This window comes from Hylaeus anthracinus, unplaced genomic scaffold, assembly GCF_026225885.1.
Source record: "Hylaeus anthracinus isolate JK02 unplaced genomic scaffold, UHH_iyHylAnth1.0_haploid 11981, whole genome shotgun sequence".
Classification (NCBI taxonomy): Eukaryota; Metazoa; Arthropoda; class Insecta; order Hymenoptera; family Colletidae; genus Hylaeus; species Hylaeus anthracinus.
In genome coordinates, this window is record NW_026534329.1 from 8,348,307 (window position 1) to 8,361,368 (window position 13,062).

Here is a 13,062-nt window from a genome sequence, read left to right on the forward strand (position 1 = left end):
ATAGTTTTGTTGACAACCGTAACGTTACTTTAATAATATAAACTCTTTACAACTAATTCTGGATACAATAGAATAAGTTAAATTAGATACAGTCTGTTCGTCTTTATCAATTTTGTATGTTTTTTTTATCAATTCAAGGTCTGAAAATTGAGATAGTTTGGAAAGTGAAGTTCTCTCCCCTTTTATATTCTTCATAAGTATTTCTGACATTGATCCTTCATTATCCATTTTGTGTACGTGTACTATCAATACATTCTTATCATTATCGTTAATACCAAACTCCATTAATGAACGTGATATGTTCTTCGATATTGACAAATTAAATAAAATTTCAGTATATATACTCTTCGTAGTAAGCTGATTCAACTTTGCGCTAACTGCTGCTTTGTTGGCAGTTACTACTACATGAAACGGATCTACTATAAGTGCTGCTTTTATAATGGAACAACTAAGTTCTCCATTCAGAACTTTCTTGCGTATTTCGTCAGAGTTTTGCACATTTGTAAATAAATATAACGTGCAAAACATATCCGTTTCAGGATCTAACGGTACTGTATAGTCATCCATCTTCTATCACGTAATTTCCAATCAAGATTTACGAATTTTTTTTTAATTTTATGTATAACTTATAATATCGTTAAGTTCGCGTTTCTTTTCATAGTAATACGTGTTTTCGTTTATTGTTTCAAGAAATCTGATTTCAAACTAATTACTTAATAACCACTAAAAGAGCTAAAATCAACTAAAGCAAACTTTAATTATGTACATATATGATATGTGCTCTGGTATATATGATACATAGTACAGTATGGTGCAGTATTTTGCAGGCGAAAACATTTGGTGGCGACCCCTTCTGGAAGAAACTCCACCACTAGAGGGCTACAAACAGTTGTGGATTCTTACAGTTGTTCGAAATCATCTTCGATATACATTTTATGCGATTAATTATGAAAGGTGTTTAATTTAGACATTTTACAGATTTATCTACTATAATGTGTGTAATTGATGTCGATTAAAACTGATGTCGGTGAAGTCAATATCAATCATTTCCACGGTACCATGTTCAGGGCCGGCGTTAGAGGGGGGCGCGGTCAGGCAATTGTCCAGGGCAGTAGATTTTTGAAGGCGTCGGAGTTCGGTGTAGATTAGTAAAGCTGCTATATATTGTAGATTAACAATCTTTACAATTTAGCTACAGATTCATCGGTTGATATTATTACCTTGTCTTCTTTTCTTAAAAATGTTAAGCCTATGAAGGGGCACCACGATAATCTTGCCCGGGGCCCCAATATTGCTAAAACCGGACCTAACCATATCACAGTTAAAAGTCACAACTAAACAGAGAAAGAAAACCGTGGTACTCTATCTGTCTTTGTCTCTTAGCGCATGCGTACAAGTGCATGGATCCACGCATCTTTCTGAATATCTCCTTGCCAACGTTAACGCTTTTTTCAATTCAATTCACTCGACATTCAATTATTTTCTTGTAATATTTTATCTTTATCAGTGTCATATAAAATGTTGAAGGTCCTTGAAAGGGGTGGTTCGGGGGGTGATTTGAAACAACTTTTTCCTTAGCGAAAATGTTGTCCGAGGCTTCATTTAGGAAATATTAACGGAAAACCCCGACCCATTAAAGCGCGTAGACTACGCTACTCCGACCAATCAGAGCGCGAGTATGCCGATGGAGCGTAGGCTACGCGATAGGCGGCCACGCTGATACGCTAACCGTGGCCGCTCCACTGGCATACTCGCGCTCTGATTGGTCGGGGTTTTTTGTTAATATCTCCTTAACGAAGCCTCGGACAACATTTTCCCAAAGGAAAAAGTTGTTTCAAATCACCTCCCAAACCACCCCTTTCAAAGACTTCCAACATTTTTGGGACACCTTGTACATGATCAAAGGTCTGTAAACTGCAAAGATGGGAAAAACCCTAGGCTTCGAATGAATCTGAAGTTTGCCGATATGTTTGTCTCGTTTCCTTGTTTGAACATTTTCCAAAGAAGAAAGCGAGACAAACACGTCGGTTAACTTCAGATTTATTCGAAACCTAGAGTTTTGCACATCACATTTTAAAAATGCTTTGGTCGAGTAAAAACTGGTACCGAAATTCTTTAATGATTCTTAGAAAATGAACAAAGAAGCTAAAAGAATGGATGTTTTAGTTCATATTAAAGCTTCAGTTCACACTTCGACAATTTTATTTTTAAAATTACTTAATTATAAAACTCGAAAACTTGAACAATAAGAAAGAAAAGATTGAACATCGAGTAGATCGTGTATATTGGTGTATATAATATGCATCTAACTTAACCCTACATTCATTTGTACTTTCGATTATTAATATACAAAACAAAATGTCATAAAAATTCCTGTAGTTATAAATACCTCTTTTATCATTTTAAAAGTATTATACTGTAAAATTATACTGTATAAGAACGTTGTACGAAATTATGACCGACAAAAGTTCATGCAGATCTGTGTTTGGTAAACTAATCGATTGCGGTAACTTTCCATTTCATAACGAAGCGGGTACGAATCGCTTTTTGGAAATTTCTCAGACATTTTATTGTTGGCTTAGTAAATTCTGGATTGAATTGGAATGTCAGTCAAATTAAATCGGCATGCCCTCCGAGGAAGAAAAAGACCGAAGATAAAAGCGACGAAAGCAGAAGATCGCACGAGGAAAGCAGAAGATCGCTTGACGAAAGCAAAGGATCGCTCAACGGAGGCTTAGACGTTCCTTGTCCTCCTGCTAAAAAAAAATCACCATACAAACTGCCTAGTGAGATTTGTCCAACTACGGCACCTTGTTGCATTATTAAAATGCAGGTAAAAACCTCAATTTTAATTGTAAGCCTGAAATATTATTTATTTATTTTATTATAATATTTATTATAATATTTATTATTTTTCGATACAGTACGACTCAACGTAACGATTATCATTTGTTTACATTAAAAAATATTTGTAGGATCCTTGTGCACCGTGCTGTTTCGAGGAGAAGCCGAAGCCGCTACCTTGCCCGCCTAAATGCGGACCTCAGGAACCACGGCAGCCAACTTGCGGTTGCGACCTTTGCCAAAAGAATCCTGACAATGAGAAATGTTGCGACAAGAATGCAGCTTTTCGCGGTATAACCATTGATCCCAGGTACTTCGAGAAAGCGTGAATACCTTTCGAATAAACTTTATTGAAACGATACAATTGTGATTAATAATAAAAGGTAATAAAAATGCGAAATTAAATCATCAGGTAAATAGTACTTAATCAGGGGTCATAATGTGTTTAATCATGGGTGTTTTCAGCGATTGGTATGATCTAGAATCTAGATATTTCCAAGCTTGGGATAGGTGTATACAAAAATTCTGGTTTCTAATCGGATTGAATAATTAAAAGAATTCCTTTTTTTAAACAATTTAGCTTGATCAGATAGTAAATGCATTTGAACATGTTCAAATATGAATTCAGCCAATTATTAGAATCCATGGATTCCATGTATTATTTTATCTACAACATTCACGGTTGGAGCTTCTCTTTTTTATTACACATGTTATCATTATTACGATATCATCGCGCTCATTTCCGATACTCGGGTGATTTAACTATTACTCGAACTCGATAATCTTTCAGGTTAGTTTGAATAACGTTATCGTATTAGATACTTATCACGGTGTCCTTGATAATATCTGCACAAATGACCTATTGAATCAATTTATTTAAAAGTTACATATAGAGTTACATATGTATACATTTATTATTATAATAATTAGACTGCGGATCTTTATGCATTTATAAGAAATTTGAATGTGCAAGAAACTACGAAATGCAAACAATATGCAAGAATACAAAAAAGATTGAAAATAAAGCTCATGTTCCAATATTTGCAAAATAAAATAAATTCCTATTTAAATTCAATGTTTGTAGTCACGTTTGCGAAGATTTTATTTTGCATAAAGATCCGCAGTCTAGTAATAATATACAGGGTGGAGCATTTAATATTCCCCAGTAGAATTTTTCGGAAACTATAGGAGTTAGCGATAAATGTTTCGAACAAACGTTGCTCAATTTCGAGGGAGAAATATTCTTATGACCTTGTCTTTCACCTTGAAGGTCATGTTCTTGATTTATGAATGACTTATGCATTCAAACAAGATGGAAATGTTTTAGAGCAATTACTGCAACCTATTTATGTAACTAACAATTGATTAATTTGGAAAATAAATGTAAAATAAATAATCAATATAAAATATAGGGTGTCCCAAAAATGTTAGTTAACGCTTTTTTTAATTCAATGCACTCGACATTCAATTATTTTCTTGTAATATTTTATCAATATCAGTGACATATAAAATGTACATTCTATGACATATACAATTTCTTTGTACAATACAGGGTGTCTCAAGAATGTTGAAGATCCTTAAAAAGGGTGGTTCGGGGGGTGATTTGAAACAACTCGCGCTCTGATTGGTCGGAGTTTTTAGTTAATAATTCTACATGAATTGCAAAATTGTTGTAGGTCCTTGGAAAAGGTGGTTCGGGAGGTGATTTAAAACTTTTTCCTTAGCGAAAATGTTGTCCGAGGCTTCGTTGAGGAGATATTAACAAAAAATTCCGACCAATCAGAGCGCGAGTATGTCGGTGGAGCGGCCGTAGTAGCGTATGAGCGCGGCCACTTAGCGCGCCAGTGGCCTCTACGTTCCACCGGCATACTCGCGCTCTGATTGGTCGGGCCCGCAGTAGCGTATGAACGCGGCTGCCTAGCACGTAGCCTACGCTCCACCGGCATACTCGCGCTCTGATTGGTCGGGGTTTTCCGCTAATATCTTCTTAACGAAGCCTCGGACAAAAATTTCGCTAAGGAAAAAGTCGTTTCAAATCACCTCCCGAACCACCCTTTTCAAGGACCTACAACAATTTTGGGACACCCTGTATATTTATAATAAAACATACGTTAAAAAGCACCCATTATTTAATTTAAACAAATGTCTTCAATAAACATAGAGGTTACGAATGTGTATGAGACTAACAGCGTCTCACCTATCAAAATGCTTGGATAACTTTAAATGGTCCACACTGTATATTTTTAAATGCAGAGGCACAGAATTAATTTCTACACGTAATATATAAACCATATTATTATTATTATTATTATTATTATTATTATTATTATTATTATTATTACTACTATTATTAAAATTTACAATTGTTTAAATTGTAAATGAATTTATAAACAGAAGTACTATCTAAAAATGGAAGTTATTTAAATAATGAGGCGAAGAAGTCTTAGATGAGAAGAAAACGGGTAAAAAATGAGAAATCCCAAAATTTCTTGATAATGGAACTACCTCATAGACATGCTCTACGGTGCAATAGGTTTCATCCCGATTGGTCAAGCCATCTCGGTGTAATCGAGTAACATACATTTAAAAAAAAAAGGAAAAAAAATGTCAAATTGAGTACCCTCCTCCTTTTCGAAGTTTCGGTTAAGAAAATGGAAAGTTGAAATATATTCCTATACCTATAAATATACCCCTCCTCCTATCCTTATAAATATCCTGATTTAACAAAAAATAGGATGAAGTTCCCTCAATTAATAGGAAATACTTTATGTCGAACCGAACTTATGGATGTAATGCTTTCAATGTTTATGTCGAACTCAACTTATGGATCTAATGTTTATATTCATAATCTATGAATACAGATTCATAATCTTTATGTTTTCAATGTTTATACTCCTTTGCACGTGCAGGTGGATGGACTCAACCTTCTTGGGCGATGCGCTTACGTGTCAGGAATTTCTTAAATAATCTTATCGACACGTAGGCTCGCTTGAGAAGGTATAGTTGCTCAGTAATCAGTTTCCATTTAGCCGCACCCGTCATGCATTTAAGTTCGGAACGTTAAAGATTCATTTTCCACGAGGTAATATTCATACTTTTAGACACAGTTTCGCAAAATAACATTATTTATACACATCACGTGTTTCCAGCCAATTCTCTCGTCACAAATTTGTGCAAACTGCGGATAGTGTAAATTCTTAAATAATTTTCTCATAAGATATTTGTTGTCGTTGTATTGTATATATACAGAGTGTCCTAAAAATGTTGTAACAAATTGAAGGAGGTGGTTTGGGAGGTGATTTGAAACAACTTTTTCTTTAGCGAAAATGTCCGAGGCTTCGTTGAGGAGATATTAACGAAAAACACTGACCAATCAGAGCGCGCCGATACCGTTGGAGCGGCCGCGGTAGCGAAGGCTATGTGCTAAGCGACCGCGCTTGTACGCGAACAAGCGACTCGACATGCATCGAAAGACATTGGACGCGGCCGCTTAGCTCGTAGCCTTCGCTACCACGGCCGCTCCAACGGTACACGCGCGCTCTGATTGGTCAGTGTTTTCCGTTAATATCTCCTCAATGAAGCCTCGGACAACATTTTCGCTAAGGAAAAAGTTGTTCCAAATCACCTCCCGAATCACCCCTTTCAAGGTGTTACAACATTTTTGGGACACCCTGTATATTAAGCTTAATACTCATTTAATTTGATAAGGACCATACCTTAATAGAGGTAAACAAAAATCAACATCCGTGTAAAGAATTTTTCAAGGTTTTCTACCTAACATATGACCTAATTCCGTTCTTAAAACTTGTCAATCGTACCGCTCATTTACCGTGATAATTACGAAAACATTCATCGATTGAAGTTTATTTCATGATAAAGAAAAAACGCCCACAGTCGTCAGTTTGTATACATATGTTGAAAGCATTCGCGAATAACGATATGCGTTTTATTTAATTGCCTGCTGTTTTTTCCTCGTTCGTTCGCAAACAAAACCTCAAAGATTAGCCAAAACCGATTGACTTATCGAACGTTGCGATCTGCCGAATCGTGTTCAGTTCGTCCGAGTCAGTGCCAGTGCCGGCTATCGAGCAGTTTGCAGTGGTTTGCAGCAAGTGAATGGGAGAATACCGAATACATCTCAAAACGAGTGTTTAAATACCATCAAATAGACGCACCTACTGCGCGAAACTTCGTGATTCACTCAACGTTCTAATTTGGTAAGTACTTTTATACGAATTACATGTATTGTGTACACGACCGTAAATTGAAATTTTTTTAGTAACGCAATAATGAATCATCAGTAAATATATGTATGTACAATCACGTCATGTCTTCGTTAGGATGCTGGAAATGTATTTCTATATTACATCCTATTTTCATGTGTATTTTTCTATAGTTTTCTTTCTTTATTTATTTCATGTACTAATTGGTTTACTATATTTTCGTTGGTACCATTTTAGATTTTGTTCCAAGCGGTTCTTTGAATAAATTTTAAGAGAATCGTCAGTGTGTTAACGAGGATATTCCTGTAGAAATACAGGGTGTCCCAATTAATGTTGGAGGTCCTTGAAAGGGGTGGTTCGGGGGGTGATTTGAAACAACTTTTTCTTTAGCGAAAATGTTATCCGAGGCTTCGTTTAGGAAATATTAACGGAAAACCCCGACCAATCAAAGCGCGTAGACTACGCTACCCCGACCAATCAGAGCGCGAGTATGCCGGTGGAGCGTAGGCTACGCGCTAAGCGTCCGCGCTCATACGCTACTACGGCCGCTCCACCGGCATCCTCGCGCTCTGATTGGTCGAGGTTTTTTGTTAATATCTCCTTAACGAAGCCCCGGACAACATTTTCGCTAAGGAAAAAGTTGTTTTAAATCACCCCCCAAACCACCCCTTTCAAGCACCTACAACAATTTTGCAATTCTTGTAGAATTATTAACTAAAAACCCCGACTAATCAGAGCGCGCGTAGTCTACACTCCACCGGCATACTCGCGCTCTGATTGGTCGAGGTTTTTTCTTAGTATCTCTTTAACGAAGCCTCGGACTACATTTTTGCTAAGGAAAAAGTTGTTTCAAATCACCTCCCGAACCTCCTCTTTCCAACCTCTTATAACATTTTTGGGACACCCTGTATAATACATACATGCGTTCTTCATTAACATTAACACTAAGTTTATGAAACTTTTTAGTATCTTATCTTCGCTACATTATTTATTTTTGAAGAACTTTTTAATAACGTTCATATCTATTACCAGAGCAATTTGGATGTATGCTTGTCCGTTTATGTGGATAAAAGTGGGCATAAATGGCGAAAAATGTAAAGGATTTCTGTAACTTTCCTTGTGAAATTAGTAATGGGACAAAATAATCGTGTTCCATGAACCTATTGTTAATTGCACCCAGCGAGGTTATGTCACAGTCGATCGCATAACAAAAGGTTCAAATCTTCTGAAATCTTCCAAAACTGTCTGACGCAGTTAACCTGTATGCGATCAGTTGCTAAAAAATAACAGTGCTGTACAAACACTTCTGGATTGCTTAAAGATTGAAGTAAGTTATAAATACAGGTAGTCAAGGTACTATTTATTAAATTGTGGTAGCCAATAAATAAATAAATATTTCTTTTATGTCAGAGAGTGAAAATAAAACTAATGATTCAATTTTGATACATTATCATATCAATACGATACTCTAATATTCAGAAAGGAACTGCTTTACTAGAGGACATTGCGATTTAAGTTTCTTCCGCTCAATAATTGCTTACTTTTTTCTTATTGTACACTAAGTACCGCCAAATGGAATTTTCCCACTTCCATATGAGTAATACTTTTATTAATAAAATCTTAGGCCCTGTAAAGGTGTATAGGCACTAGTATTACTTATATATATTTTATAGTATCACCATTTATATAATAATTAATGTTTATTCATAAGTAGACTGCGGATTTTTATGCATTTATAGGGAATTTGAATGTGCAAGAAACTACAAAATACACAGTATACAAAAATATACAAAATATTGAGAGTAAAGTTCATATTATAATATTTACAAAGTAAAATAAATACCTATTTAGGTTCAATTTTTGTAGGTACATTTGCCAAGATTTTATTTTGCATAAAGATCCGCGATCTATTCATAAGATATGGAATGCTTATTTCATATAATTATACTAATATCATCGTATATGTAAAGACCAAAAAGTATATATAGTAAAAATTGATGACTATATTGTGTTTTGTAGTTAGCGTCACTTAGAGGTAATATCCCTCAGGTGTTGTAGCTATGCTTTACAGTAGCTACAGTAAGGGTTTAGCAATCCAGAGGTACCCAAGCTATAGTAAAGTAATGTAATATCCAAGTATAGTAATATAAAGCAAGAATGAAACGAATTTAAAGAACAAGTAAATGCAAGGCTAGTATATTAGGTGTTACAGTCGAATTATATGATTTTGCTCACTTAACTCATTCGTTTAACAGCAATATTAGTCCATTGCTAGGCAACTTACATTATATCTTTGTACAGAGAGCATTGGGTTGACTTTTAAACAGCGGAACTTGGAATCCTTTGACGCCACACAGTAAAAATATAAGATATAGATACAATATTCCAAGAAAAGTAAGACTTACAATGATCATACAATCTTCCAATATTCCCTCAAAAATAATATTTTAAAACTCGCTTAAAGGTAATATTAGTCCATTGCTAGTTAACTTACATTATATCTTTGTACAGAGAGCATCGGGTTGACTTTTAGATAATGGAACTTGGAATCCTTTGATGTAACACAATAAAAACATAAAATACAGATACAATATTCAGCTAAACTTTGCCTCAGGGACCCATTTTTTTTTGTTAAAACCTATCAAGGCTCATAGTTTTTTACCTGAAACGTCCGAAAATGCAAATTAAAAGTTTAGGAAATCAATAGTTTAAAAGATACGAGTACATAAATATCCAAGTTCCAAGAAAAGTAAGAATTACAATGAGCATACAATCTTCTAATATTTCCCAGAAGATAATATTTTAAAATTTATTGCCACCTTGTATTCGGTATTTCCATATAGTTCTCTCATAAGTTCTTACCCGAAAAGAAAAAGGGAAACTACGTTAAATACACGTCGGTAATAGCGGTCAATTGATCTCGTTTTGTTTATATTGCATTTCAGTTCCGATTATTCGTTAATCGAAGACCAATCGGATTTAAAATTCACACCGCTTCGCTTTGTGCGGGCACATGGTTAAACGGATTCGTGCTTTACGATTGGTCGTGACGCACACCGATCCTTGATAGGTCGTTCCTTCCAACTCTGGGATTTTCCTGATTCCCGTCCTCGTGCTTTTATATCGGTTCGGTATGCGCGTTTCACAGTGTGACGCTCGTCTTCGATCTGGCCTTATGGTTCGGTAATATTTTTTCATTCGCTCTTTCAGTCCACGTTTAACTTTCGAAGCGAAAAGCATTAACCGGACAGGACTTAACATGTGGCTACGTGAGTAATTTATATGTTCTATTAAGTTGTACAAAAAATTCGTTCGGATTTTAACGCCCAAAGGAAATATATTTACTCTGTAATATATTATTCATTGCGTTATACGATCTTTTCCTGTCTTTTGATCAAATTCGTGACCCTGGGTTTGTAAAAGTCCTCGTCAAGTTAAAATAAACATTACCAAGAACCGAACGAACTTTTCGGCCAACCTAATACGTATCACGATCACAGAGTATCGCGAGATCTCCTTCATTATAACTAAACGGGTTGAGAAACTTATCGGAAATTATTTGTGAAATTTGTTGATTTATATTTGAAACTTTGAGTTTTTCGTAACTGGTGTCATCGTATCGCGGAGACCAAATATACATTTAATATGTAAATTTGTTAATTTACATAGAAAGTTCAAATTTGTCGTAGCCGGTATATATATATATATATGTATGTATGTATGTATGTATGTATGTATATACATGTGCCATCATCGTATTGTGAAGACTAAATAGATTTAATGTGTGGATTAATGCTATTAATATCATATCTCGCCATTAACGTCATCTTTGATATTTTCGTATAAAATAAATTCTAGCGTGTTTTAAAATTATCGTGGCTTCCTCTGATATTGAAATTCTTAACGTACTGAATGAAGTCAACGTATTTGTAATTTTACAGATAAATTATATACAAATGTATATTATTTAGTGTGGTCTACGATTCAATTCTTTTTTAACCGACTTAGGAGGAGATTGCTCAATTCAACATCTATATTTTTCTCTTAGAAAGTAAACATTTTGAAAATGTTCATTTCGTCAGTATACAGTTTGAACGCGATCTCGTATTCTGGTTTATTTTCATTAAGTTATATCCTTGAGTTATAGTTGTTTTCTCTTCTTGTTTACTGCATCGTCAAACTGTATCAAAGAAATTATAAACATCAATTAGCAAAATATTTGATCGGTACAAAAAGATAAGTAATGGTTAAGAATTGTTAAATTACTATTGATTAATTTTTGTGTTAAACTTTACTTTACTTTACTTTTTTTTTATTTGATCAAGAGAGCATCGGCTAAAGCCAATATGGCGTCCAATTAACCAGTCAAAAATACGTCAAAGGTGTTCAACTTTAAATACTCGTAATTTTTAAACCGTTGGATTCCTAACATTAAAACTTACATTTTTGTAATCTAGGCATTAAAATCTACTGAATGGTATAAAAAAAGTCAATAATTTTTAGTGCCTAGAAGTAAACTTCAGCCAATTTTTGATAAGTCTATTAAAAAGTTGTTTCGATAAAGTTATAGAGTAACGTTTTGTTATATTATTGAGACTTGAATTTTGATCACAGAGATAAGTTGTAAAATACAGGATGTCCCAAAAATGCAACACCTTGAAAAAGGTGGTTCGGGAGGTGATTTGAAACAACTTTTTCCTTAGCGAAAATGTTATATGTTGCTTCGTTAAGAAGATATTAATGGAAAACACTGATCAATCTGAGCGCGAGGCGCCCGCGTTCCGCGACCAATCAGAACGCGAGTATGTCGGTGGAGCGTAGACTACGTTAATATCTCCTTAACGAAACCCCGCACAATATTTTCGCTAAGGAAAAAATTGTTTTAAATCACTTCCCGAACCACTCTTTTCAATGACCTCCAACATTGTTAGGACACCCTGTATAATCTTCATTTGTGTAATATGCATAGAAATTTCGTAATAAATGTACAAGAAATTTGTCTCTGATAATTAAAAAACTACGCAAAACTTTTTTCACACGCGAAACATTAACCATAATCTTTAAACAGTGATGTCTGTCTCATTGCTATTTTTTAATTCCGTTAATGTGTCACCATGTTTGGTATTCTTCGAAAGTAAACAAAATCATCGCGTTAATAAAATATTAATCCTTTGCAGTGTCATACCAAGTGAAATTCGACAAAAAAAATGTAAAATGGTATTCGATAAAAATTAATATTTTCTAAACGAATCTTTACTCGAAAATAAAACCCCGTATTTCATACGCCATACTAAACGTTTATATTATGCTAAGTAAATATGATCGAAAATAGTTGAGAGATACAATTGTTTCGAAAGTGTTGAACGTATCGCATACATACCTGTGTTTAAAATAAATACCACATCTTGGTATTCCCGTTCGATCTCGTCATAAGACGGAACGAACATAATAAGAGTTAAATTACATTCTAGCTGTTAGGTTTCGTAATAATATTGGATATTATATCAAGAATTAGAGAGAATAGAATCGCTTCACGCGAATCATTTATCAAAATAATTACTATTCGTTACGATGCCGCGTGTACTAATGGATCGATTTGTTTTCAATAACATAGAGCCAGGGCCGGGTTAGGTGGGTGCGCGGTCGGGCAACCGCCCGGGGCGCCAGATTTTTGGGGGCATCGCAGTCCGGTGTAGATTAGTATAGCTGCTATATATTGTAGTTTAACAATCTTTACAATCTAGCTACAATCGTTTGATATTATTACCTTGTCTTCTTTTCTTAAAAATTTTAGCCTGAAGGGGCGCCGCGATAATCTTGCCCGGGGCGCCAATATTGCTAAAACCGGCCCTGACCATGTTACAGTTAAAAGTCACGACTTAACAGAGAAAGAAAACCGTGGTACTCTATTTGTCTTTGTCTCTTAGCGCATGCGTACAAGTGCATAGATCCACGCATCTTCTGAATATCTCCTTGCCAACGTTAACACTTTTTT

The 13,062-nt window shown here is 35.0% G+C and overlaps 3 protein-coding genes across 10 annotated transcripts in view; 2 read left to right on the top strand and 1 right to left on the bottom strand.

Annotated features, from left to right (window-relative positions):
• Window positions 1-19: 19 nt before the first annotated feature.
• On the bottom strand, window positions 20-798 carry LOC128885491 (EKC/KEOPS complex subunit TPRKB-like). Its single transcript, XM_054139565.1, has one exon. It carries the CDS (start codon window positions 565-567, stop codon window positions 25-27), a length of 543 nt encoding a protein of 180 aa, XP_053995540.1. The 5' UTR covers window positions 568-798; the 3' UTR covers window positions 20-24.
• A 1,048-nt stretch (window positions 799-1,846) lies between these two features.
• Window positions 1,847-4,435, top strand: LOC128885492 (uncharacterized). Its single transcript, XM_054139566.1, has 3 exons — window positions 1,847-2,506; window positions 2,583-2,833; window positions 2,976-4,435. The coding sequence occupies exons 1-3, from the start codon at window positions 2,455-2,457 to the stop codon at window positions 3,171-3,173; spliced, it is 501 nt and encodes a 166-aa protein (XP_053995541.1). The 5' UTR covers window positions 1,847-2,454; the 3' UTR covers window positions 3,174-4,435.
• A 1,404-nt stretch (window positions 4,436-5,839) lies between these two features.
• The window catches only part of LOC128885332 (antichymotrypsin-2-like), a 19,662-nt gene continuing 12,439 nt past the window's right edge, over window positions 5,840-13,062 (top strand). For 3 of the 8 annotated variants that reach the window (XM_054139324.1, XM_054139328.1, XM_054139329.1), the window contains exon 1: window positions 10,080-10,336. In XM_054139324.1, coding sequence (XP_053995299.1) covers window positions 10,327-10,336 — 10 coding nt within the window. In that variant the 5' untranslated portion in view covers window positions 10,080-10,326. Of the gene's footprint in view, window positions 5,927-6,899; window positions 7,062-10,019; window positions 10,337-13,062 lie in introns of those variants that run through there. The other 5 variants (XM_054139330.1, XM_054139323.1, XM_054139327.1 and 2 more) reach the window with 5 other exon arrangements.